The sequence below is a fragment of the Triticum urartu genome, chromosome 1A, assembly GCF_056163025.1.
Source record: "Triticum urartu cultivar PI428250 chromosome 1A, HENAU_Tu73, whole genome shotgun sequence".
Classification (NCBI taxonomy): domain Eukaryota; kingdom Viridiplantae; phylum Streptophyta; class Magnoliopsida; order Poales; family Poaceae; genus Triticum; species Triticum urartu.
In genome coordinates this window covers 26,298,933-26,326,222 of record NC_141873.1, presented here as the reverse complement: position 1 = coordinate 26,326,222, position 27,290 = coordinate 26,298,933, and the positions used below count along the sequence as shown (strand labels likewise).

The 27,290-nt window shown below is 46.2% G+C and overlaps 1 protein-coding gene and 2 pseudogenes across 1 annotated transcript; 1 reads left to right on the top strand and 2 right to left on the bottom strand.

The window, feature by feature from the left end:
- Positions 1-2,921: 2,921 nt before the first annotated feature.
- Positions 2,922-3,547, bottom strand: LOC125532591 (BTB/POZ and MATH domain-containing protein 2 pseudogene; annotated as a pseudogene).
- Positions 3,548-10,761: 7,214 nt separating this feature from the next.
- LOC125532590 (obtusifoliol 14-alpha demethylase-like) lies at positions 10,762-12,417 on the top strand. Its single transcript, XM_048696594.2, has 2 exons — positions 10,762-11,292; positions 11,407-12,417. The coding sequence occupies exons 1-2, from the start codon at positions 10,762-10,764 to the stop codon at positions 12,415-12,417; spliced, it is 1,542 nt and encodes a 513-aa protein (XP_048552551.2).
- Positions 12,418-13,877: 1,460 nt separating this feature from the next.
- Positions 13,878-27,290, bottom strand: part of LOC125543442 (BTB/POZ and MATH domain-containing protein 2-like) — a 33,172-nt pseudogene continuing 19,759 nt past the window's right edge.

The window sequence follows — 27,290 nt, the reverse complement described above, 5'->3', positions numbered from 1 at the left end:
CTCTGCTGAAAAAAAAATTGCGGGGTCAAATCTAGACACATAAAATTATCACGAAAACGACCTGGTGGATCAAACATGGGGTTTACCTTAGTAGGTGAATGGTCTTGATCATAAGGAGCCATTCTCCTCGCCCTTTGCGGGTTGTCGCGCGCAGAGGTGATGGCCTTGATCTTATCCTCCACTGCCTTCTGAGTCAAATCCTCAAGGTGCACTCGGGTGGGGCCACTCGAACCCTCATACTCCAACATTGGATTCGCCGACTGAGGAAGACCTCCAGTAGGTCCATCGCGTCGGCTCCAACTCTTACGATGCACACCTGGGCATCAACCAGAATCCCAACCTGTACCTTCTTCTGCTTTGCCATCTTGAGGGATGGCCGAGCAACTACTCTCTCACCCGAATACGGTGGGAGACCAGTCGGTGACCCAACACTCGACACGTCTTTACTGTAAAACCTGGTGTTCTACCAGCCTTTGACGGAGTCAGGGAAGCTCATGGATTGGAAGGAATTCTTACCCCTAAGTTGCATGCCTAACTCCCCGCATTACTAGATGACATTGGTTTTGGCCGCTTTGGGTGGCCTTCTTCATGGTCATGGACTGGCAAGTAAAGATATGTTTAGACAAACCCAAGTGGGGGTGTCCGCCAATGAAGTTCTCGCAGAGAGAAATGAAAGCCGACAGGTAAATTACCGCATTCGGTGGGAGATGTTGTAACTATGCCCCGAAGAAATTTAGAGAACCGCGGAAGAAAGGGTGGGGTGGGATGGACAAACCTCGCTCCATGTGGGTGACAAGGAGGACACACTCATCCTAGTGCGACGCAGGCTCCATCTCGTCCGCCTCCGGTACCCTCCATCCCTCCTCAGGAATCGGCCCGTCGGCGACGAGCTCCAGCACCAGCTTCTTGGAGACCTGCGACAGGATCCAATCCCCCTGGTTTCGGCCCAGCGGAGGGCCGACACTAGACAATGAACCCTTCTACGACTTCTTCGCCCGCTCGTGCTTCGTCATCGTATTCTTCCCCATTGGCTTAGGGCGCTTTGGTGCGCATATTGGAAGTGTGGGTGACGAATTCGTCCAAGTGGGTGAGTGGGTGATGCCCGCCTGAGTTTTATAACACAAGTAAATCCGCCCCACGAATCGTCAGCCGTTGATGTTTAGATCCAACGACGTATGCGACACTCGTGACATAGAGGAACTGGTGCACGTGGCGGATTTTTGGGGCGGAAATCGAGGCGACACGGCCCACCTTCCACACTAACCACGGCGTAAATGCTTCCATGTACAAGCAAGTTTTTGAATCGCAGGAATTCTTCCGCGGATTGGTCCGATTGATCACTGCGGATTTCTTTCTTGAGAACCACTCGGTCTACCGAGCACCCTGCAATGGTCGTCGTTCACTTGGATGCACAATCAAAGAATGGGATGAGCTCAATGCTCCTCTACAGTTTAACTTGGTCCTTCTTCTAGGCTCCAAGGTGTGAGTCTCACAAACTTGGACTCGAAGATGGCATGTGCTGGCATTCCCTCGGGAGAATAAGTTGCATTTCTCCGGAAAGCCAGCCCACGCGAGGCATCGACACTCGAGTTTCATGACACGTCCACACTCAGATCAGTAGTCTATCTCTTTTGAGAGACATACGAGTGCCACCAAGCTTTACTCAGCCGTCAACGTAACCCTGATCAGTCTGAACACTCTAGTCCAGAATCGTTTGTGGTTTCGCTCAGGCCACGATGGGTTAACACTTGACGACGGATTCCGAGTGCTTCCGCAGCACTTAGTCCTAGTCAAGGGTTTGACTGATTGTTCCTACGAAACCTCACCCGATTCGGGGGCTAATGATGGAGTCACCTACTAAGACTAGGGTCAACGATCGGACACCCTGGGCCCACCTAGGGTCCCCACACTACCATTGCAAGGGTCAACGATCAGGCTTTTTAGGCTTTCTTCACAAATTCTCTTGATACAGAATGATTTTCTCCATAATGTGTAAGTACTTATCAAACACCAGAAGGCCATAGTTTTCCTGAAATCATAAGGGCTCTTTTGGTTCATAGGATAGGATTATCATAGGAATAGGAAGTTTGTATGAAATGAGATGGCATGTATCTCAAATCCTATGAGTAGGAATAGGAAACGAGATGTCATTTGATTGAAATCAGAGGAGTTTTTCCATTGAGTCTAGGCTCATTTTTATTTTCCTATGAAATATGAAAGCTAGAAACCAATCCTACGTAGGAATATGAATCTATTTCTACGAACCAAAGGACTCTAAAGGAAAAAATCCTATAAGATTCCTATCCTTTAAAATTCCTATGAAATTCCTCCAAACCAAAGGTGGCCAAATAGAAATCCAGCACTCTCTATTCTCACCAACAATAATCTATGAACTCTGTGCTTTAGCCCGACGAAGTACTAGGCTGTTTAGAATTAGTTTCTTTATCAATATGTCAGTGCAGTTGTGCACTTGTTGGCGAACCATAGTTCACCGACAAGACGGGGTGCAACTCCTTGAGCATTTGAGAAGAAAAAATCGTCATGTTGATGGTGTAGGCTACTATTTTACAAAATCAATTGCACATTCTCATCTATGAGAGTCACAGGTTATTAATAACACTTTTTAAATGCAATATGGTTCACTTAGTAGGAAATCCTCCAACAAACTAGAAATCATATCTAGTACAGAAATTTGGCAACAACAAAACAGAGTAAATCCCCGTCAATACACCTTTTCTAAGAAAAACAATGATTATTCTATAAATGAGAAGGTACATGTTAAACACAAGAAAACCATAATTCTTGTCAAAGCACAAATAGAATCCTAGATGAATATGCACCTGTGTAAAAATACTCCAGTATATTATATTCGAGCACTCTCTAGTCCAAACTCACGAACCATAATGCATGAAGTATGTGCCCTAGCCCAACGAAGACTCTGGCTGCTTCTTAGATTCTTTCTTTTTACCAATATAGTCAATGCACTTGTCCTTCAACACGGGGCAATTGTACATCTCAGCGCAAGCTTGAATATCAATAACTGTATCCATTGACACATTATCTCATAACTTTTGGACACACATAAGCTTTAGACGGTCTAGCGCGTAGCGATCTGCAGCGGCAAGTGAATCAAATAATACCTCAGTGGAGGGGTTATCTTCTGTAGTAGGAAACTCATCCGTGTATATGAACCGAAGCATACAATTGAATGTTGAAGGCATGATATCGTGCACTGTGATGGATGCATGACACTGTAGCTTCGGCCATGGACCCAAAAAAGCTCTGCCCTGAAGACCGGTGAGCGGGCTGCAAGGATGGCTCGGTTCGCTAGGAATGTCTTGCCGTCGACGGTAAACGACACGTCCGTCCCATATGTCTGATCCAGCAAGCAGCCGATATGGTTTCCGATGTCGGAAGGCGGCACGGTGACAGGTGTATCACGCATGACGATGATGGTGTATACGAACTTGATGTGCCCTTTCACAATGTAGTTTTCCTCGAGGGGCGTTCTGGCCACAAACCGATTATATCCTCAGTCGCCGCGCTTTAAAGGTGTTGAATATACTGTGCATGTATATTGTGTCTAGAGCCCACCTCCTAATTTTCTTGTATAGTTGAGGTTGTGGCCCTCATGATGTACATTATATATACGTGTCCAGTGCACCGATCAATGCAATTGTATTGCACGGCCTAAACCTACTCTTCTACATGGTATCAATCGCAAGTCGATCCTAACCCTATCCTATCCGCCGCCGCCGCCACTGCCGATCACCGCAGACATACGAGTGCCACCAAGCTTTACTCAGCCGTCAACGTAACCCTGATCAGTCTGAACACTCTAGTCCAGAATCGTTTGTGGTTTCGCTTAGGCCACGATGGGTTAACACTTGACGACGGATTCCGAGTGCTTCCGCAGCACTTAGTCCTAGTCAAGGGTTCGACTGATTGGTCCTACGAAACCTCACCCGATTCGGGGGCTAATGATGGAGTCACCTACTAAGACTAGGGTCAACGATCGGACACCCTGGGCCCACCTAGGGTCCCCACACTACCATTGTAAGGTTCCTAAACCATAGGTGCATTTGAATGCCCGCTTCTAGATATCCACTCGGATATGGTCCATCCACTAGGATGGCAATAGCTCACTTGGACGTCTTACCACCAGCCAACTTCGCTCACTAGCATTCGTACATAGAAAGCGAAGATGGGATGCAGGAGTTGCAATGTTCGAGGGGCTTGACACCATGCTTCAAGTGTAGTTACAATGGTAGTTACCAGTAACGCCTGTAATAATCCTCCTCCTTACCTCCCTTGTAAGGTAGCCTTAATGGGAAAAGACATGCTCTATATAAGCCGTTCCCCGACGATGTGATAAGGGTTTGCAACCCTTTTGTAATGAGACACCCCAGAGAAAACATAACCTCAGGGCTCGAGATGTAGGACTTTTACCTTTTCACGAGGGGCTTTAAATCATAAAATATGAGTGCCACACCTGTGCCGCAGCTAGATTCTGCCCCTATTCGTACCCCTAGGACTCACTGTCAGATTCGTTGCCTCGACAAACACGTGTCGCAACTTAGAAATGACACATTGTTCCGTTGGTGAATAAGAAATTGACATGTGAAAAATCGCCATTGATCGGGGTTGTTAACAGGTATCGGATCCAAAACTGGGAGCAGATGGCTTAACGACGACCCATTACGGTGGGTGCCACGTGTCGGTTACTCATGACCGAATCAGTTTTATGACGCGTCATTTATCGTCTTCGAAGTAAACACTTCTGTGATGATAATTTGAGTATTGTCACGGAACACTTCTACGATAGCATACATATGATTATTTTAATTCTGTGATAAAATCGTCACCAATGTATATTCGTGACGGAATACGTGACCTAATGTGCAAACACGTATTCGTCACGGAAGTGTTTTTTTAATGTATGCATATGAAGAGAGAAAAAAGAGAAAGATCACGTGAAGCTTTTTATGTCCGGACTCCAACAAAGCCCCACATTTGTCTATAGGATATCAGAGTACGTATGCCCAAACTGCTAAAGGGACATATACAGATCCCATTGAATAGAAAAGGTGATCCAAATACTATAATCCAGACATAGTGAAGGTTGGAGGGTGCGTTTTGGAGATGCCATCGATAGTTCCTATTTCTCAGGTCGGCAGTGATTCCGTGTGGTACTTGCACCTTGTTCGGTTGTATTATTGGGCAGCTCGCAACTGTACGAGGTGATGCAGTAAATGCTGAGAAGAAACAGCAGAACGAAGATGTGTTCCCGATCGTGTGTTCCGTTCGGAGAAAGCGTGGAAGTTTCTCAGCCTCCAAGATGTGTAATCATGATCTTTTTGTGTCGGTTTCACTATCGGCATAAGTAAGGGTTGGTGGTTGATGACAATTTGTCCGGACTTCGTGTTTCTCAGGAGTACACTTGTAACAATACTATTATATAGTGCTTCCCAATCAGAGTCGTTTCATGCCGACTGTTTCACTGTTCCTGTTTGACCAGATTTGATTACATGGTACTGTTTAAATGTGGTCCATTTCTTCGGTTGCTGAGTACTCCCTTCATTAAGTATTTTTTAGAAAATTCAATAGACTGTATACAGAGTAAAATGAGTGAATACACGTTCTAAAGTACGTCTATGTATATTTGTATGTAGTCCTAATTGAAATCTCCAAAAAGATTTATATTTAGAAACGAAAGGAGTAATACATACGTATACATGAGATTAGGGAAATCGATTAAGCATGTGGACACGAATCAATTAACCTTGTGGACACGTAGGGTAGTGCTCTCTTAATTTTGACAATACCACTTACGCTATCTGTAGAGTTTGAAGAGAGAGAAATGAAAAAGTAGCCTTGTCTTCACTTAGCTAATAGATGATCTATAATATAAGTCAAAATTTCTCCATTTTATGAGATGCTTGTTAAGTTGTGATCAAAACTTATATCAGCTAACTTCTGAGAGAGTGGAGCAGAGCACAAGCCAGTCGTCGAGAGATTTGGGATGTAACATAGCAGGGTGGAGTCTGAAGTTAGTCCATATTGGCTCGTCCCGTGTCAGAGACGCCTGTGAGGGGGACGGTGGTTGAAGTTTTGCTGGCAGGCGCTCGTGATTTTTTCCCCTTCATTTTGAAGGGGTTTTTCACGTTAAAATCTCATATTCCCAGCGATTGATTTGTTCTTCTGCGGCTTATTCTCTGTCATATCTCTAACAATGGCTATTCTTACCCCTTCACTAGGTGATGTAGACCGGATAACCCTAAACTTTCTTATCAAACCACTACAATACACCATGTGATACTAATAACTAATTAATCACGTAAGGGCGTTTACGTGTGGTTAACCTCTTCAGTTTCCCATGATATAAGGACGAAATGAATTATGGTGTGACTAGGTCAGATCTAGATGTGATTTTTTCTTCTAGAAATCGGTGTTGAAACCCCGGGCGTCTGCATAAAAAAATGATGCACACAGTCATTTTCTATTAAATTATGCAACAAAGCCTGGCAAAAAGATTACATCGATCAACCCAAAGCCATCTTGTGTTGCGGCAACTATTGTTGCCATGCAAGTTCAATGATGGGGGTGTCCACCATCGGGGCCAAGTGCCCTCACTAGTAGAAAAAGGGGCTTTTGTCCCGGTTGGTAAGGCCCTTTAGTCTCGGTTTTCGAACCGGGACTAAAGGGTCGGTACTAATGCCTCTCCCCTTTAGTCCCGGTTCAACCCATAACCGGGACTAAAGGGCGCGGCCACGTGGAGTTTCACCATTAGTCCCAGTTGGTAACACCAACCGGGACTAAAGGAAATTTTATGATTTTTTTTGAATTTTTTTTTTGAATTTTTTTGAATTTTTTTTGATTTTCAAATTTCTGAATTATTTTAACCTCTAGTGTGTAATCACCATCCCTCATCACTGCTCAATTTATCCTCTAATCACCCCTCATCATTCCAACTCATCTAACTTCTCGAACGGTCACCCATCCTCCCACTCCCCCAGCCTGAGCACACTTAACTTCCGGGTTCTATTCTCTCCCGTTTCCAAGTCTGCACTTGTCGTTTTCCTGACAATAGTAAGATGTCAATCCTATTAACCTTCATGAATTTTGCTTGAGCATGAAGTGACACATTTCACTATTTGAGTTTGAAACTATTGTTTTAAAAAACAATAATTATTTAGTAACACTAATATTTCTTGAATAATTAGTTTGACCTTTGTTTGACCACAGTTTGACCATAGTTTGACCATATTTGACCAAAATTCAAAATAACTGAAATAATTATTTAGTAACACTAATATTATAGAATAATTAGTTTGACCATTCTTTGACGACAGTTTGACCACTGTTTGACCAGATTTGACTAGTAATTTTTTCGATTTTTTCCACTCTAGATCTTAAAAGCCCCGTAACTTTTTTTCTGTTAGGTTTTTGAGGATTTTGAAAATGTAACTTTTCGAGTAGATGATTTTTCATATAAAAAACTTTTTAATCCGAGTTCGTATGCAAAAGTTATGCCCATTTTACAAATTCCAGAGAGATTTTGCAAATAAAGTCGAAATTCATATTTGTAAATTTTCCCAACAAGTAGACCACATATCACATGGGAAACTTATTTTATTTTATGTTTTTGACATTTCCATCATTTTCTTTTGTTTTTTCTAAAACTGAAAAGGCGGTCCACGGGGGTGGGGGGGGGGGGAAGTTTGAAAATGGGACCTTTAGTACCTGTTCGTGCCATGAACCGGTACTAATGCCTCAAAACCCATTAGTACCGGTTGAAGGCAGCAACCGGTACTAAAGGTCTAACCTTTAGTCCCGGTTGGTGCCACCAACCGGGACTAATGGACATCGCACCCGTTAGTCCCGGTTCGTGGCACGAACCGGGACTAAAGGGCCCAGGTGAACCGGGACTAATGCCTTAGCCGCACGAACCGGGATAAATGCTCACATTAGTCCCGGTTCTTGACTGAACCGGGACTAATGGGCTGACCCGGCCTGGACCAAAGCCCTGTTTTCTACTAGTGCCTGACCTCTCACCGAAGCCCCACCATCTATGATCCAGAGGCCTCACCAAGCAGACCAGGAGTGAGACGAGAGCACAAAACCGGTCCAGTAGACCCTCAACACGTACCGCATGTGCATACACCAGAAACCACCGATGCTGCCATCTCTGAACCTATCTTCAGGATAATGAACCACACATAACCCTTGTTGAGCCTGCCGTCAACATCGCAAAATAGCGCCATCACCCTACACGTGTCCATCATCACGCATCCGTCACCGAGACTTTGCCACGCCACGCCACCGTAACCTGCCATGATCGATGCGGTAGATGCAACACCGCTCCACCTCCTGGCCCCTCTAGCCAAAACCTCCACCAAGAAGATGCCCCATGGAGAGAGAACGGCAACGAAGGCGCTGCCATTGTCCGATCTGGGATACTCAGACCTAGGGTTTCCGTGGAGTAGCCCAAGAGAGGTGACGAAGACTACAATACGATGCCTTCAAAAAGGAAATGATGCCTAAGATGTCGCCATCGCCTGGAATGACCACAACCAGCACATGCACCACTCTGAACTAGCTACGAATTGGATTCCTGCATTGCTGCACCATGAAAGAGCACGCAACTTGAACGTCTGCAGTGAGACTCTAACAGCCCCTCACTGGCACTTCTACGCTCCGCCTGCCGACCAAGAGCGACACCGACGACGAATCTAGGCTGGGATCATACCCACGACCCACCGCCAACAAACCATTGCTAGGACATGCTATGGAGGAGGACTGCCTTCGCCACACATCCAGGGGACGTTGCTCTAGCCATCGTGTGTGATGTTCCCGCAGGCACCGAACAAGCCACACAAGGGGGTGACCGACGCGAACCACCCGCTCAGGCACCTTTGGTGTTGGGCCCGCCTCCACGGCGGCGGTAGGGGAGACGCCGGGGTCGGGGTGCTTCTAGCGGTGCTAGGGTTGGACCCTGGCGTCGCCCTGTGAGCGACGCGAGGAACATTTGTTAGTTCCTTCCATCTAGATGGAAATTATTTAAGTCATATATTATTCCTACACCATTTTTTGGAGATTTGTGAGGATATTTTTAATTAATTAAATGATGTAGAGCTAGAGAAGAATTCGTTAATTCTCGTATAGATGAGAATTAGCAAATCTGTATTAACTAACCATGTGGATGACTATAAGCCATTCTAGATGGTCTCATTAACAATGCCTACATGTGATCGTTTGCTGGCATAATTAACTTCCTCCACTACAAATACCCGTGCAGCGTGCTCCCTAGTCTCTCCATCTCCCACTGCATTATTTTGATCGCCGAGAAGCTAAGACCTGGGTGAGCAGAGTACGCTAGGCTAAACACGCATAGATCATTGATGCACCTGTGCTTCAGTTTGCGATCCACTACAGAGTCCCTGAAGGCCAGAAGCAGCTGTTAGGTGTAAGCTCTTGTGAAATCCTTGCTGCCATCTCACATATACATGCTTGAATAAGTCATGCATTCGTTGTGGAGAGCTACATATATTCTGGGTCAATATGATGCAGGTCCTTTTTTGTAATAAGAGAAATTGATTGGAGTCCGTCCTTTATATATTCCATGGAAGTATAGCTAGCAGTATAACAACATACTACCTCTATCCTAAATTACTTGTCATAGAAATGAATTTATCTAGACGTAATTTCAGTTTTAGATGCATCCATTTCTGTCCATTTCTACGACAAGTAGTTCAGGACGGAGGGAGTATGTAAACTGTTTATAATAGTACCAGACTTGCCCCTAAAGAGCGAAATTTCTTGCCAGGCAAGTTCCAACCTGCACGGAAGGCGTAACTTTTTTGCAGAAAAATGGGGTCATACTTAACCATCTATATATAGCTTTCTTCTATCTCAAAAAAATTCTTTAACAAAATTCTAGCAATCTATAACTATATATCTTATATAGATAAACCTAACTAACAAGCATTAATAGAGGTGGGATAGTCATTTTTTTTGCTCTCACAGTGAGCTACGTCGTCAAAATTGTTGTTGCCATGCAGCATGCATCAATGCATTTAAGTGGGGGTTTAAATCTTGCATATTTTGAATCTTAACAGATCAAGTTATATTCAATGAAATATTTAAAATTTAGTTTTCAATTTCACGGTACGAGAGTAGTATCATCTATTATTTGAATATTTAGGATCTCAGACCCATCTCAAATATACCACAAGTTTACGTTTTGGACAACACATTGTCTAGAAAACATAACCATGGACGCCTACTTGCAAGACCCGACAAACTGCAATATTATGAAAATTAGTATTCCTGAGACATACCTACATATATAATTGTCAAGGATATAGTGGAGTCTAAATATTTTAAAGGATATATGTCCGGATGGTGGGCCAAAACATACCTTAGCATTTTCTGGGTCAAAATGAAAACTTGTTGTTGGCTAGAATGGCTGCCAATATTTTGCCTTTCCAATACATCTCTGGCAACTAGTTCACTTTGCTTGCCAATGTTGGCGAATTTATGGGCAAGGAAAAGTTTGTGTAAAAATTTGGGTAGCTGAATATTTGGCCTATTTTTGTGGTAGTTTTAATTTTTGGAGCACATGTGATTACTTACAAGATGTATGTAATCACATGTGCTCCAAAAAAGAAAACTACCACACAGACACATTAACTATTGATGGGTGCTGATGGGTGTCTCGCGTACTCATAAGTTACAACTTAGTTACTAACTTGTTTTACCATGTTTTACAGTATTACGTACCCCGGCAATCGCATCTGGAGTGCAAACATGGAATTGACAAGAATCATTTGGCTAGCATCTTTTCCTATTTTGGTCACAATTGTGTTCACCAGAATGGCGTGGCTACAACGACGAGCGACGTTCTCCCCAACAACCAAACGTTCACCACCTCTGCCGCCCGAGGCTGCAGGGGCTCCCCTTCTTGGGATGCTCCCATCACTTCTCATCAAGGGCCCGCTTCAAGTGATCCGCGATGCCCACGCTGAGATGGGGAGCGTGTTCACAGTGAGACTGTTGAATCGCAAGGTGACCTTCCTAGTTGGGCCAGATGTGTCGAGCCATTTCTTCCAAGGGCTCGACTCGGAGATCAGCCAGGACGAGGTTTCACAGTTCACCATTCCGACCTTCGGCCCCGGCGTCGCCTTCGACGTAGATTTCGCCACTCGTCGCGAGCAATTCCGCTTCTTCGGCGATGCGATGAAGCCGGCCAAGCTTAGGACCTACGCTCGCCTCATGGTGCAAGAAGTTGAGGTAGGAAATAATTAAGATGGCATCATCTTTAAGTACATATAGTTGTCTCGATCGTTTAGAAAGTCTGATGTGATGTCTACTATGTACTACTTGTGTATGTTATTATTGCATAAGGAATACTTTGCGAGATGGGGACCAACCGGCACGGTTGACTTGAAGAAGGAGCTGGAGCACCTCATCACGCTCGTCGCCAGCCGGTGCTTGTTCGGGGAGGAGGTCCGGGCCAAGATGCTGGGTGAGGTCGCAACGCACCTCCATGAACTCAATGACGGCATGCGTCTCGTCACCATCCTATTCCCGCACCTGCCGATCCTGGCGCACCGCAGACGCGACACGGCGTGCGCTAGGCTCGGCGAGATATTCTCCGGCATCGTCAGCTCCCGCAAAACAAGCTACCCCGATGGTGGCCCAAACGACATGCTGCAGTGCCTGATCGATTCCAGGTACAAAGACGGCCGCGCCACCACCGAGACGGAGGTCGTCGGGATGCTGGTCTCGGCGCTGTTCGCGGGGCAGCACACAAGCTCCAGCACGGGCACGTGGACTGGAGCACGCCTCCTCGCGCACGCCAATGGCAATCACCTGCGCGCAGCCGTCCAGGAGCAGGAGCAGATTGTGGAGCGGCACGGGGACCGCGTGGACTACGAGGTCCTGCAGGAGATGGACATCCTCCACCGCTGTGTCAAGGAGGTTCTGCGGCTCCACCCGCCGGCGATGATGCTGCTGCGCCACGCGCGGCGGAGCTTCACCGTGCGAACCAGGGAGGGCGACGAGTACCAAATCCCGGAGGGGCGTACGGTCGCAAGCCCGCTAGTGATCCACAACCGTCTCCCGCATGTGTACAAGGACCCGGAGAGGTACGAGCCGGACCGGTTCGGCCCCGGCAGAGGGGAGAACGGGGCCGGCGAAGCGTTCTCGTACACGGCGTTCGGTGGTGGGCGGCATGCCTGCGTGGGCGAGGCGTTCGCGTACATGCAGATCAAGGTGATATGGAGCCACCTGCTGAGGAACTTCGAGATGGAGATGGTGTCGCCATTCCCTGAGACGAACTGGAACGTGGTCATGCCGGGGCCCAAGGGGAAGGTCATGGTCCGCTACAACAGGAGGATGTCAGCGGCCGCGTAATTCACGAGCCGCAGAGACCCTACATATATCTACAGCATGTTGCATATGCTACTTTCTCCTAGCACCAATAAATTAGGATTACCATTTAGTTAACCGTTGCGCCGTGCACAGTTGAACTACTGTATTTGTTCGACAAGTCAACCGCGGAGGGCACTTTCGTGAGTGACATATGACCCTGTGCGCGTGCGCACTTTGTTGTTTATCTTGAGGGAGACTACAGCTAAACACTTTAAGTCTTGTGAATAAGTACACCCTCTCAAGTAAATCAGTGGTAGAGATTAAAACACACCCCTTCGGCATGATGCAATTAACAACTATAATCTGTTCATTAGTTCATGTACGTACAGATAGCCAATCTGCCCAAACACAAATTTGTCGTCAACCTGACGTACAAGTTAAAAATAGAAATACGTATACGATGCATAGCTTTGTACTTTTCCATCATTTAGTCTTCGTTTTCTATTGGATTTTCAGGCTTTTCAGGCTTTCTTCACAAATTCTCTTGATACAGAATGATTTTCTCCACAATGTGTAAGTACTTATCAAACACCAGAAGGCCATAGTTTTCCTGAAACCATAAGGCCTCTTTTGATTCATAGGATAGGATTATCATAGGAATAGGAACTTTGCAGGAAATGAGATGGCATGTATCTCAAATCCTATAAGTAGGAATAGGAAACGAGATGTCATTTGGTTGAAATCAAAGGAGTTTTTCTATTGAGTCTAGGCTCATTTTTATTTTCCTATGAAATGTGGAAGATAGAAACCAATCCTACATAGGAATATGAATCTATTTCTATGAACCAAAGGGCTCTAAAGGAAAAAATCCTATAAAAATCCTATCCTTTAAAATTCCTATGAAATTCCTCCAAACCAAAGGAGGCCAAATAGAAATCCAGCACTCTCTATTCTCACCAACAATAATCTATGAACTCTGTGCTTTAGCCCGACGAAGTACTAGGCTGTTTAGAATTAGTTTCTTTATCAATATGTCAGTGCAGTTGTGCACTTGTTGGCGAACCATAGTTCACCGACAAGACGGGGTGCAACTCCTTGAGCATTTGAGAAGAAAAAATCGTCATGTTGATGGTGTAGGCTACTATTTTACAAAATCAATTGCACATTCTCATCTATGAGAGTCACAGGTTATTAATAACACTTTTTAAATGCAATATGGCTCACTTAGTAGGAAATCCTCCAACAAACTAGAAATCATATCTAGTACAGAAATTTGGCAACAACAAAACAGAGTAAATCCCCGTCAATACACCTTTTCTAAGAAAAACAATGATTATTCTATAAATGAGAAGGTACATGTTAAACACAAGAAAACCATAATTCTTGTCAAAGCACAAATAGAATCCTAGATGAATATGCACCTGTGTAAAAATACTCCAGTATATTATATTCGAGCACTCTCTAGTCCAAACTCACGAACCATAATGCATGAAGTATGTGCCCTAGCCCAACGAAGACTCTGGCTGCTTCTTAGATTCTTTCTTTTTACCAATATAGTCAATACACTTGTCCTTCAACACGGGGCAATTGTACATCTCAGCGCAAGCTTGAATATCAATAACTGTATCCATTGACACATTATCTCATAACTTTTGGACACACATAAGCTTTAGACGGTCTAGCGCATAGTGATCTGGAGCGGCAAGTGAATCAAATAATACCTCAGTGGAGGGGTGATCTTCTCTAGTAGGAAACTCATCCGTGTATATGAACCGAAGCATACAATTGAATGTTGAAGGCATGATATCGTGCACTGTGATGGATGACACTGTAGCTTCGGCCATGGACCCAAAAAGCTCTGCCCTGAAGACCGGTGAGCGGGCTGCAAGGATGGCTCGGTTCGCTAGGAATGTCTTGCCGTCGACGGTAAACGACACGTCCGTCCCATATGTCTGATCCAGCAAGCAGCCGATATGGTTTCCGATGTCGGAAGGCGGTACGGTGACAGGTGTATCACGCATGACGATGATGGTGTATACGAACTTGATGTGCCCTTTCACAATATAGTTTTCCTCGAGGGGCGTTCTGGCCACAAACCGATTATATCCTCAGTGGCCGCGCTTTAAAGGTGTTGAATATATTGTGTATGTATATTGTGTCTAGGATCCACCTCCTAATTTTCTTGTATAGTTGAGGTTGTAGCCCTCATGCTGTATATTATATATATGTGTCCAGTGCACCAATCAATGCAATTGTATTGCACGGCCTAAACCTACTTTTCTACATGGTATCAATCGCAAGTCGATCCTAACCCTATCCTATTCGCCGCCGCCGCCACCTGCTGCCGCCACCGCCAATCACCGCAGCCAACCTCTTCCACCGCCGCTGGCCTTTCTCCATCCACCGCCGCAAGTTGCCGCCGCCACCCGCCGCCGCCATCGCCGATCGCCACCGCTAACCTCTGCCACCGTCGCTGGCCTTTCCCCATCCGCCGCCGCAAGTTGCCGCCGCCACCCTTCCTGCTTCCGCCACCCCACCCTAGCCGCACCCTCCTCTTACACCACTCAACCCTAGCCGCGCCGCCCCTAGCCGCGCCGCAACCCTAGCCACTGTCCCGTGTTCCCCGCCACCACCATGAGCTCCACGGGATCCTCTACCGCCACCAATCCCTTCGCCGGTCTGGATGTGACTCTCGTTCGTGATCTGAACATCCACGAGCATGTCACGGTGGTCCTTGATCAATCCACCGCCTCCTACTCCGCTTGTAAGGGGTATGTGTCCTTGGTGTTCCGCGAGTACCTGCTCCATGGTCATGTTAACGGCACCATGGACTCTAGCCTCATGGTGAACGACGAGGAGTGGATGATCCTCAACGCCACCATCATCCGCTGGATCTACCTCACCATCTCCAAGGACCTCTTCCACACGGTGGTGGACGATGACGACGACACTTATGCCGTCTGGACCAAGCTCAATGGCCTCTTCACTTACAACAAGCTTCATCACAAGGTCCTCCTACACATCGAGTTTTATGGGTGCCACCAGCTTGACTCGTCCATTGACGACTTTTGCATGCACCTCAAGAAGCTAGCCGACGAGCTCCATGATCTCGGCTAGACGGTCGGCGACGAGCTTCTCATCAGCACCCTCACCGCCAGTCTCAACGAGGACTTTGGGAACGCCGCCTCCAACCTTACCCTCATCGCGAAGCCTACCTTTGCCCAGGTGGTGGCGTACCTCAAGCTGGAGGACAGGTGATGAAGATGACCCGAACCCAGGCGACCCACACCGCTCTAACCGCCGGCACTCACGGGGGTTCGGCGCTGCCACCACCGCGTCCCGCGCCGGCCCTGCCGCCCCCGCCGGCCTCAAACGGGGGTCACCGCGAGGGCCGCCGCGGAGGCTGCAAGCAGCAGCAGGGCAACGGGGCTCAGGGAGGAGCCCAATAAGCAGTTCCAGTAGGCCTCGTGGTACGCCAGTCAAAACCCGTGGACCGGTGTTGTGCATGCTTATTGCATGCCGGTTCCCCGCACTCCTGCACCAGGCATCCTTGGCATGAGGCCTCCCTCGCATCAGTCATTCTATGCGGTGCCCTACGAGCCTCTCTCCTATAGCCAGCCGCCTCAACCAGGAGGGCTACTGCTACTGCCCCTGACGGCCCCGACCCAGCCATCGGTCCCGGCGCTCCCACTTGCGCCTTGGGACCCGGTGCTCTTGGCGACCCTGCACTCCGCTCCCTCTCCTTCCAACTACACCGGCGGCGGCGACTGGTATATGGACACTGGAGCTATCGCGAATATGGCTGCTTGCTACTTCTTGAGCTTGCGTTAGTTTTTCCCTCGAAGAGGAAAGAGTGATGCAGCAAAGTAGAGATAAGTCTTTCCCTCAGTTTTGAGAACCAAGGTATCAATCCAGTAGGAGATACACACAAGACTCCAATCTATGCACCTGCACAAACAATCAAACACTTGCACCCAACACGATAAATGGGTTGTCAACCCCTTCACAGTCATTTGCAAAGGTGAGATCTAATAGCGATAGATATAAAAGATTACTAAAACATAAAAAAAATTAAAAATAAATAAATTACAGCGAGGTGTTTTTGGGATTTTTGGTTTATAGATCTGAATATATATGATGGAAAATAGACCTGGGGGCCATAGGTTTCACTAGAGACTTTTCTCTTGAAGGAAAATAATACGGTGGGTGAACAAATTACTGTCGAGCAATTGATAGAAAAGCGCAAAGTTTTGACGATATGTAAGGCAATCATTATGAATTATAGGCATCACGTCTGTGTCAAGTAGACCGACTCCTCCCTGCATCTACTACTATTACTCCACACTTGACTGCTATCCAGCATGCATCTAGAGTATTAAGTTCATAAGAACGGAGTAATGCGTTAAGCAAGATGACATTATGTAGAGGGATAAACTCAAGCAATATGATGAAAACACAATACAACACGTGTCTCGCTACGCCTACTTTGTCACTGGGTGAGATCATAGAAGACTCTCTATCATGAAGATCATGGTGCTACATTGAAGCACAAGTGTGGAAAAAGGATAGTAGCATTGCCCCTTCTTTCCTTTCTCTTATTTTTTTTGTGGGATTCTTTGGCCTCTTTTATTTTTGTAATGTCCGAAGACTCATCCCAACTTGTGAGGGAATCATAGCTTCCATTTCCTCACATGGGACAATGCTCTAATAATGATGATCATCACACTTTTTATTTACTTACAACTCAAGATTACAACTCGATACTTAGAACAAAATATGACTCTATATGTATGCCTCCGGCGGTGTACCGTGATGTGTAATGATCTATCATAGCAAATGACATCAAAAAACGGACAAGCCATGAAAACATCATGCTAGCTATCTTACGATCATGCAAAGTAAAATGACAATGATAATGTGTGTCATAATAAACGGAACGGTGGAAATTGCATGGCAATATATCTCAGAATGGCTATGGAAATGCCATAATAGGTAGGTATGGTGGCTGTTTTGAGGAAGTGTATATGATGGGTTTAATGCACCAGCGAAAATTTGTGCAGTACTAGAGAGGCTAGCAATGGTGGAAGGGTGAGAGTGCGTATAATCCATGGAATCAACATTAGTCATAAAGAACTCACATACTTATTGCAAAAATTTATTAGCTATCGCAACAAAGTACTACACGCATGCTCCTAGGGGGGTAGATTGGTAGGAAAAGATCATCACCTGTCCCAACCGCCACCAATAAGGAAGACAATCAATAAATAAATTATGCTCCGACTTCATCACATAATGGTTCACCATATGTGCATTGTTTGGGAATCACAAACTTTAACACCAGTATTTCTACCAATCCATAATTACTCACTAGCATGACTCTAATATCACCATCTTTATATCTGAAAAAAAATCATAAGGAATCAAACTTCTCATAGTATTCAATGCTCTTTATATGAAAGGGTTTTTATTATATCCCTCTTGAATGCCCATCATATTAGGACTAAATTCATAATCTAAGCAAATTACCATGCTGTTTAGAGATACCCTCAATATAATATAAGTGAATCATGAGAGTTCAACAACTTTTATAAAATAAAGCCACCGCCGTGCTCTAAAAAGATATAAGTGAAGCACTAGAGCAAATAGCTTAGCTCAAAAGATATAAGTGAAGCACATAGAGTATTATAATAAATTCATGATTCACGTGTGTCCCTCTCAAAAGGTGTGTACAGCAAGGATGAATGTGGCAAACTAAAAAGAAAAGACTCATATCATACAAGACGCACCAAGCAAAACACACAAAAATATAGCCTCAAGTAAATTTACTAATAGACGAAGACGAAAGAGGGGATGCCATCCGGGGCATGCCCAAGATTAGATGCTTGGTTGTCCTTGAATATTACCTTGGGGTGCCTTGGGCATCCCCAAGCTTAGGCTCTTGCAAGTCCTTATTCCATAGTCCATCAAATCTTTACCCAAAACTTGAAAATTTCACAACACAAAACTCAACAGAAAACTCATGAGATCCGTTAGTATAAGAAAATAAATTATCATGTTTTGGTACTGTTGTGAACTCATTCTTTATTTATATTGGTGAAATATCTACTGTATTCCAACTTCTCCATGGTTCATACCCCCCGATACTAGCCATAGATTCATTAAAATAAGCAAACAACACATAGAAAACAGAATCTATCAAAAACAGAACAGTCCGTAGCAATCTGAAAACTTCAAATACTTATGTAACTCCACAAATTATGAAAAAATAGGAAAACCTAGGAAATTTGTATATCAATGTTGTGTGAAAAATTCAGATCAAAAGCACACTTTTGTATTTTTAGAAATTATTTTGCTGGCTGCAAAAGTTTGTTTCCAGCAAGATCAAATCAACTATCACCGTAAGCCATCCCAAAGGTCTTACTTGGCTGAAACACTAATTAAAACACCAAAACAAAACTACTACAGAGGTAATAATGTGTATTTATTGCAAAACAGAACCAAAAACCAAAAAATAAAAAGTAAAATTGGGTTGCCTCCCAACAAGCGCTATTGTTTAACACCCCTAGCTAGGCATAAAACATAGATGTAGGTATTGTCATAATAGTAAGGGAGATCATCCATGCTCATCTCATGCTCCCTTCTTTCAGCGGCAAGTTTCCTTTGTGGCGAGAAAAAATATTCAAAAGGGCTATATTTAATAGGATAAGGATCCATAAGATCAAGTGTGGGAGGAATAGGTTCCTCCTTCGGCCCATAGATTATAATCAACTCATCATTATAAGCTTTCCTTTGGTGGAACGTCATAAGCCTATATCTTAATATGAACCCTAATCCTTTGTTTTGTATAGCAAAATTATCATTAAGTTCATAAATCTTATCAACCAAAACCTCGGTAGGGACCCTTTTTCTCAAATTTTCATTATAGGCAACATAATCGGGAGACTGCAATCTCATTATTTCTGCTTGATTAAAAAGGATCTCCTCTATAGGGGGACAACCACCATTTATTTTGTAATGAGAAAAAATTTCGCTAGCCTCTTTCATGATGAATCTAAACTCATGGGCTAAAAATATAGTGGCGGTTTGTTTAATGGAAGAATGTTGAATATTAGAGAACTCTAAAAAATCCTTTGTATGCAAGGGTGCATATGAACAAATTGTCTTTCGAGTTCAATTATGAGCAAAGTTATTGCACCCACAAGACTATTAATTTGATTAATAATAGATCCTCCAAACGTAGGTAGCGTACCAGCACACGTAAAAAATCTTGAATCACATCTTTTCCAATAATATTACAGCTATCTATGCGGAGTATTTTTGTATGCATGATAGTAGGTTCTTCATGAGGATCGTTATTAGCAAAGTCATCAAAATTTCCCTCAAGATTATTACTATCTCTTTCAATGAAAACCTCCCCATGTTCAGACATGATGGAAACAACGTGGTCTAGCATGAGAGCAAACGAAAATATGAATGGAAGAAGGGCAAATAAAAAGGCAAATCTTTTTGCTCTTTTCTGAAAACATTTTAGAAGTGGGGGAGAGGAAAATGAGAGGCAAATGGCAAATAAAGTAATGCAAGAGATGAGAGTTTATGATGGGTACTTGGTAGGCTTGATGTAGATCTCCCCAGCAACGGCGCCAGAAATTCTACATGCTACTTCTTGAGCTTCCATTGGTTTTTCCCTATAAGAGAAAAAGGTGATGCATCAAAGTAGAGATAAGTATTTCCCTCTGTTTTGAGAACCAAGGTATCAATCTAGTAGGAGATACACACAAGGCTCCAATCTATGCACCTGCACAAACAATCAAACACTTGCACCCAACGCGATAAAGGGGTTGTCAATCCCTTCGCAGTCACTTGCAAAGGTGAGATCTGATAGAGATAGATATAAAAGATTACTAAAATGTAAAAAAAAGTAAAAATAAATAAATTGCACCGAGGTATTTTTGGATTTTTTTGGTTTACAGATCTGAAGACATATGTTGGAAAATAGACCCAGGGGTCATAGGTTTCACTAGAGGCTTCTCTCTTGAAGGAAAATAATACGGTGGGTGAACAAATTACTGTCGAGCAATTGATAGAAAATCCCAAAGTTATGACGATACCCAAGGTAATGATTATGAATATAGGCATCACGTTCGTGTCAAGTAGACCTACTCCTGCCTGCATCTACTACTATTTCTCTACACATCGGCCGCTATCCAGCATGCATCTAGAGTATTAAGTTCATAAGAACGGAGTAACGCCTTAAACAAGATGATATGATGAAAACCCCATATTTTTACCCTTGATGACAACAATACAAAACGTGTCTCGCTAGCCCTACTTTGTTATTGGGTGAGATCACCGCAAGATTGAACCAAAAACTAAGCACCTCTCCCATTGGAAGAAGAACAAATCTAGTTGGCCAAACCAAACCAATAATTCGAAGCGAAATACAAAGATATCAAATAATGCATAAAAGAATTCAGAGAATATTTAAATAATATTCATAGATAAACTGATCATAAATCCACAATTCATCGGATCTCGACAAACACACCGCAAAAGAATGTTACATCGGATAGATCTCCAAGAACATCGAGGAGAACTTGGTATTGAGGATCAAAGAGAGAGAAGAAGCCATCTAACTACTTGCTATGGACCCGTAGTTCTGTGGTAAACTACTCACGCTTCATCAGAAGGGCAATAGAGGTGATGTAGAATCCCTTCGTGATCGGATCCCCCTCCGATAGGGTGCCGGAAAAGGTCTCTAGACGGGATCTCATGGGTACAGAAGGTTACGGTGGTGGAAAAGTATTTTTGTGGATGCCTCTGGTCGTTTGGGAATATTTGGGAATTTATAGGCCAAGAATTAGGATTAGAGGAGCTCTGAGGGGGCCACAAACCCTCATGGCGCCCCCCGGGGTGTGCCCCTAAGGCTTATGGCCTCCTCGGGACTCCTCTGACTTTGTCTCCAAGTCCTATGTGTGTCTTATTGTCCAAGAAAAATCATCACGAAAGTTTTATTCCGTTTGGACTCCGTTTGATATTATTTTTCTGTAGAACTCAAAAAGAAGGAAAAAACATAAACTGGCACTTCGCTCTGGGTTAATAAGTTAGTCCCAAAAATAATATAAAATAGCATATTAATGCATATAAAGCATCCAAAACAGATAATATAATAGTATGGAACAATAAAAAATTATAGATATGTTGGAGACGTATCACTGCTCATCTCGGTAACCTCCACACCTCCTATCCCGTCCACACTTCCGCTAGCATCACCGTCGGTGATGGTTCCTCACTTCCCATTACTCACATAGGTAATGCATCTTTTCCATCTACATATACAACATTGTCATTATATAACATATTAGTTTCTCCTGATCTTATTAAAAATCTTGTCTTTGTTCGTTATTTTACATGTGAAAATCCTATTACCGTTGAGTTTGACAAGTGTGGTTTATTTTGTTAAGTACGCTTGTACCCGGATGGTACTCCACCGGTGTGACAGCCCCGAGGAGCTCTACCCGGTCCACTCCACTGCCCCCACCACCTACGTCGCCCTAGTTGCCCTCGCCACTAGTGTGGATCTTTGCCATTCTTGCTTGGGTCATCCCAACCCCGCCACCCTTCGTCATATACTTCGGAGTTTCTCATTCACGTGTAATAAGATCAACGATCACCCTTTTCATGCTTGTCGCCTCGGCAAACATGCTCGTTTTCCGTTTAGGGCTTCTTCTCATGTTGCATCATACCCGCTTGGGTTAATTCATAGTGATGTATGGAACTCTCCAGTTGCGAGTAATACGGGCTATCTTTATTATTTGTCATTGTTGATGATTTTTCACACTATGTGTGGACCTTCCCGTTGCGGCGTAAGTCTAATGTTATCTCCACTCTCACTGCATTCTACTTGTATGTTTTCATGCAGTTTCGTCATCGCATCCTTGCGTTCCAAACAGATAATGGGAAGGAGTTTGATAACTTAGTTGTTTGCACTCTCCTCACCACACATGGGACGACTTTTCTCTCACATATCCGTACACTTCGCAACAAAACAGTCATGCTGAGCGCATTCTTCGCACACTTAATGACTGCGTTCGTATGCTTCTCATTGACGCCAATGTGCCTCCGCGCTTTTGGCCTGACGCTCTCGCCACCGCATCACTCCTCATTAACATCTGCCCCTATCGTACTCGCAGGAACTTTGCACCCCATCATCTTCTCTTTGATGCACCACCCTCTTATGATGAGCTTCGCATCTTTGGTTGTCTCTGCTATCCTAGCATAGCCGCCACTATGCCTCATAAGCTTGAACCTTGCTCCATTGCTTGCATCTTCCTCGGCTCCCCACCTACCACTAAACGCTACCGCTGCTACGACCCTGCCTGCCTCACATCGTGTATTCCCCTCCCGACACATTTACTTTGATGAGAAGGTGTTTCCCTTTCAGCAGCAGGTACCTCTCGTCGCCTCGTCGCCACCGTCCATCGGCAGCCCTCCGACGACCCCGTCTGGTGGATCGCCCCGCTCGGTTCTTGGACTGCCTTCGGGCTTCGACGATCCTCGCGCCTCCACGCCACCCTCACCAGCCGCCTCGTCACCGGCGTCTTCGCCGACCGGCTCGTCGTCGCCATCGCTGCCGCCAGCTCCTTCCCCGGCTGCCTTGGCCGCGTCCCCGTCGCCGGCACATCGCCAGCCGCCTAGCCGACACTCCCTTCATTGACCGCCTCGGGCCCGGAGTCCGCCTTGGGAGGAGCCGCCCCCTCGGGCTCCACCTCAGCTTCGGCCTCAGACGCAACTAGCTCTTCACCACCCATGCCCACTGTGGTCCCGGAGTTTCTGTCTCGCCCTCTCACTCGGCCAGGGCCAGCGTCCACCGCCCGAGCCTGTAGTACTCCAACGACGAGTATCTCGTTGCTGCCTCCACCACCGAGCCGTCGTCGATTCTTACGTCCGCCAGAGTAGCCCTATGTGATCCTCACTGGCTTGCTGCGATGCAGGAAGAGTTCAATGCTCTTCAGTGGAACCGTACCTGGACACTGGTTCCCTGGCCTCCTCGCGCCAACGTCATAAGCGAAAAGTGGGTTTTTCATCATAACACCCGCTCGAATGGCATGCTTGAGTGCTATAAGGCTTGTTGGGTGGTTCGTTGGTTTCGGCAGCGTGAGGGAGTTGACTTCACTGAGACGTTTGCACCGGTTGTCAAACCGGACACAGTCCGCATCGTCCTTCAGTTGGCGGTCTCCCGTTGCTTCCAGTTCATCAGATGGATGTCTCCAACGCCTTTCTTCATGGACACTGAGGGAGTCCTGGATTAGGGGGTGTCCGGATAGCCAGACTATACCTTCGGCCAGATTCCTGGACTATGAAGATACAAGATTGAAGACTTCGTCCCGTGTCCGGAAGGGACTTTCCTTGGCGTGGAAGGCAAGCTTGGCGATACAGATATGTAGATCTCCTACCATTGTAACCGACTCTGTGTAACCCTAGCCCTCTCCGGTGTCTATATAAACAGGAGGGTTTTAGTCCGTAGGACGAAGAACAATCATACCATAGGCTAGCTTCTAGGGTTTAGCCTCCTTGATCTCGTGGTAGATCTACTCTTGTACTACCCATATCATCAATATTAATCAAGCAGGAGTAGGGTTTTACCTCCATTGAGAGGGCCCGAACCTGGGTAAAAACATTGTGTCCCTTGTCTCCTGTTACCATCCGCCTAGACGCACAGTTCGGGACCCCCTACCCGAGATCCGCCGGTTTTGACACCAACATTGGTGCTTTCATTGAGAGTTCCTATGTGTCGTCACTTTTAGGCCCGATGGCTCCTCCGATCATCAACGACGGTGCCATCCAGGGTGAGACTTTTCTCCCCAGACAGATCTTCGTATTTGGCGGCTTTGCACTGCGGGCCAATTCGCTTGGCCATCTGGAGTAGATCGAAAGCTACGCCCCTGGCAGTCAGGTCAGATTTGGAAGTTTAAACTACACGGCCGACCTCCGCGGAGACTTGATCTTCGACGGATTCGAGCCGCAGCCGAGCGCGCCGCACTGTCACGATGGGCATGATCTAGCTCTGCCGCCGAACAGTGCCCTGGAGGCCGCACCTGTGTCCGCTCCGACCCTTGGCTCGGAGCCGACCACACCAATCGAGGATGGGTGGTTAGACACCGCCTTGGGGGCTGCAATCTCTATGGCGATCAAGTCGAACACCAGCCTTGTCCTCCGCGAAGCCCGTGACTCCAAGATGCCGGACTCTTCCCCGGACTCCGAGCCCTCCGCGCCCCTACCAATCGAATCCGATTGGGCGCCGATCATGGAGTTCACCACCGCAGACATCTTTCAGCACTCGCCCTTCGGCGACATTATGAATTCACTCAGGTCTCTCTCTTTGTCAGGAGAGTCCTGGCCGGACTATGACCGACAGGATTGGGATGTTGACGACGAAGAAATTCGATGCCCACCCACCACCCACTTCGTAGCCACTGTCGATAATTTAAACGGCGTGCTCGACTTCGACTCCGAAGACATCGACGGTATGGACGACGACGTAGGAGATGAACATGAACCAATGCCTATAAGGCATTGGACAGCCACCTTATCTCATGATGTATACATGGTGGACACACCCAAAGGAAGCGACGACGAGGAACACAAGGATGCAATGAGGAATCGTTCACTCGAAAAGCAATCAAAGCAGCGACATAAGCGTCGCCCCAAGCCCCGCCTCGACAGAGACAGTAGCCATACAGACCCAGCCATAGAGCAGGACGAGCCGGCGGACGACGAACATGCCTTCGAGCAACCGTCCGAACATGGCAACTTGGATAAACAAACCGAACACCCCGTCGCCGGCGAAAACAACAGTCCGGACGACCTTACGCCGGATAGGCTCATGGAGCAGAAAAACCTCCACAAAAGGCTCGTCGCCACTGTGCATAGCCTGAAAAAGCAGAAGCGGAAGCTCAAAACTGCGGAAGATGCACTTAGAATCAGATGGAGCAAAGTACGCAACACCGCAGACAAATATGGCGGCAGTCGCCGCACAAAAAGCTATCCAAAGCGAAAGCTACTGCCTGAATTTGACGAGGAGGCCTTGGAGCCCCCGCAGTCAAAAAATAGGAAAGCCACCCGGTCGGATAGACGACCGCATGGCCAGCATGGAGCGGCAAGCGGCGCCGCACACAAGCCGGCACGCGATCCACCAAAGGATCTGCATCAAAAAGATGGCCCAGCCAGATCTATCTACGGGCCAAGAAAGCAAGCTCTTGTAAGCAATGCAACACAACAAATATCCGAACATCACGGCACACCCAAATACAGGGGTCCCGCACACCCCCTATGTTTCACCGATGAGGTGCTGTACCATGAATTTCCACCGGGATTCAAGCCCGTAAACATAGAGGCGTACGACGAAACAACAGACCCTGGGGTGTGGATCGAGGATTATATCCTCCACATACACATGGCCAGAGGAGATGACCTCCACGCCATAAAATACTTACCCCTCAAGCTTAAAGGGCCAGCCCGACATTGGCTCAAAAGCCTTCCCGAAAACACCATTGGAAGTTGGGAAGAGCTTGAGGATGCTTTCCGGGCAAATTTTCAAGGGACCTATGTCTGCCCTCCGGATGCAGACGATCTCAATCACATAACTCAACAGCCCAGAGAGTCAGCCCGGAAATTCTGGAACAGATTTCTTACTAAGAAGAATCAGATAGTCGACTGTCCGGATGCCGAAGCCCTAGCAGCTTTTAAGCATAACGTTCGAGACGAATGGCTGGCTAGACACCTCGGCCAAGAAAAGCCAAGAACAATGGCCGCATTAACAAGCCTCATGCCCGCTTTTGCGCAGGAGAGGACAGCTGGTTGGCAAGATGTAGCACCAGTGACCCAAGTACATCCGAAGTTAGGGATGGAAACGGAAAACTCCAACGCAGCAAGGGCCAGCGCAGGAATAAGGGAAACAGCCCAAAGAGCACGGCGGTCAACGCCGGATTCAAAAGCTCGCGGCAGAATCAGAGAAAGCCGCCCCTCAAGGATAGCATGGACGAGCTATCCAACTTAAACAAAATCTTGCACAAGATATGTCAAATACACAGTACTCCCGGGAAGCCTGCGAACCATACCCACAGAGATTGTTGGGTTTTCAAGCAATCCGAAAAACTGAATGCCGAACACAAGGGGCTCCACACACCATGTGAGGACGACGACGAACCCCACAAGCAGAGCACCAGGAAACAAAAGGATTTCCCACAAGAAGTCAAAACAGTAAACTTACTTCACGTGACGAACAGAATGGCGCCAACAGAGATACGCGCCATACGGCCTATCCCAAAGGAGTCTCGCCAATGGTTGTTAAAACCGATCACCTTCGACCACCAAGATTACTCTAGAAGTATCCGGAACGCAGGCTGGACTGCCTTGGTATTAGATCCAATAATCGGCGGACTCCACTTTACAAATGTCCTGAGGGACGACGGCAGTGGTCTAAACCTGTTATACCAGGACACAATCCGCAACATGGGGATAGACCCAACAAAAATTCGCCATATCAAAACCTCCTTTCAAGGGGTAACGCCAGGCCCGGATGCCCGTTGCATGGGTTCTCTCCGGCTAGAAGTTATGTTCGGCTCCCCCGATAACTTCCATCGCGAGCAGCTAACTTTCCACATCGCTCCATTCTCAAGTAGCTATCAAGAACTACTGGGACGCGAAGCTTTCGCCCACTTTAACGCAATACCGCATTATTCTTCTCTTACGCTTAAGATGCCCGGTCCATGAGCCATCATCTCATTAAAGGGAAAACATTGAGTGTTCCTCCCGCGCGGAAGACAGTGCGGCTGCCTTGACAACCCCACAATAAAGTGGCTTCACCAGCCAAGGCACTTAAACAGGTCATCAAGACCACGGACACGGCTAGCCGA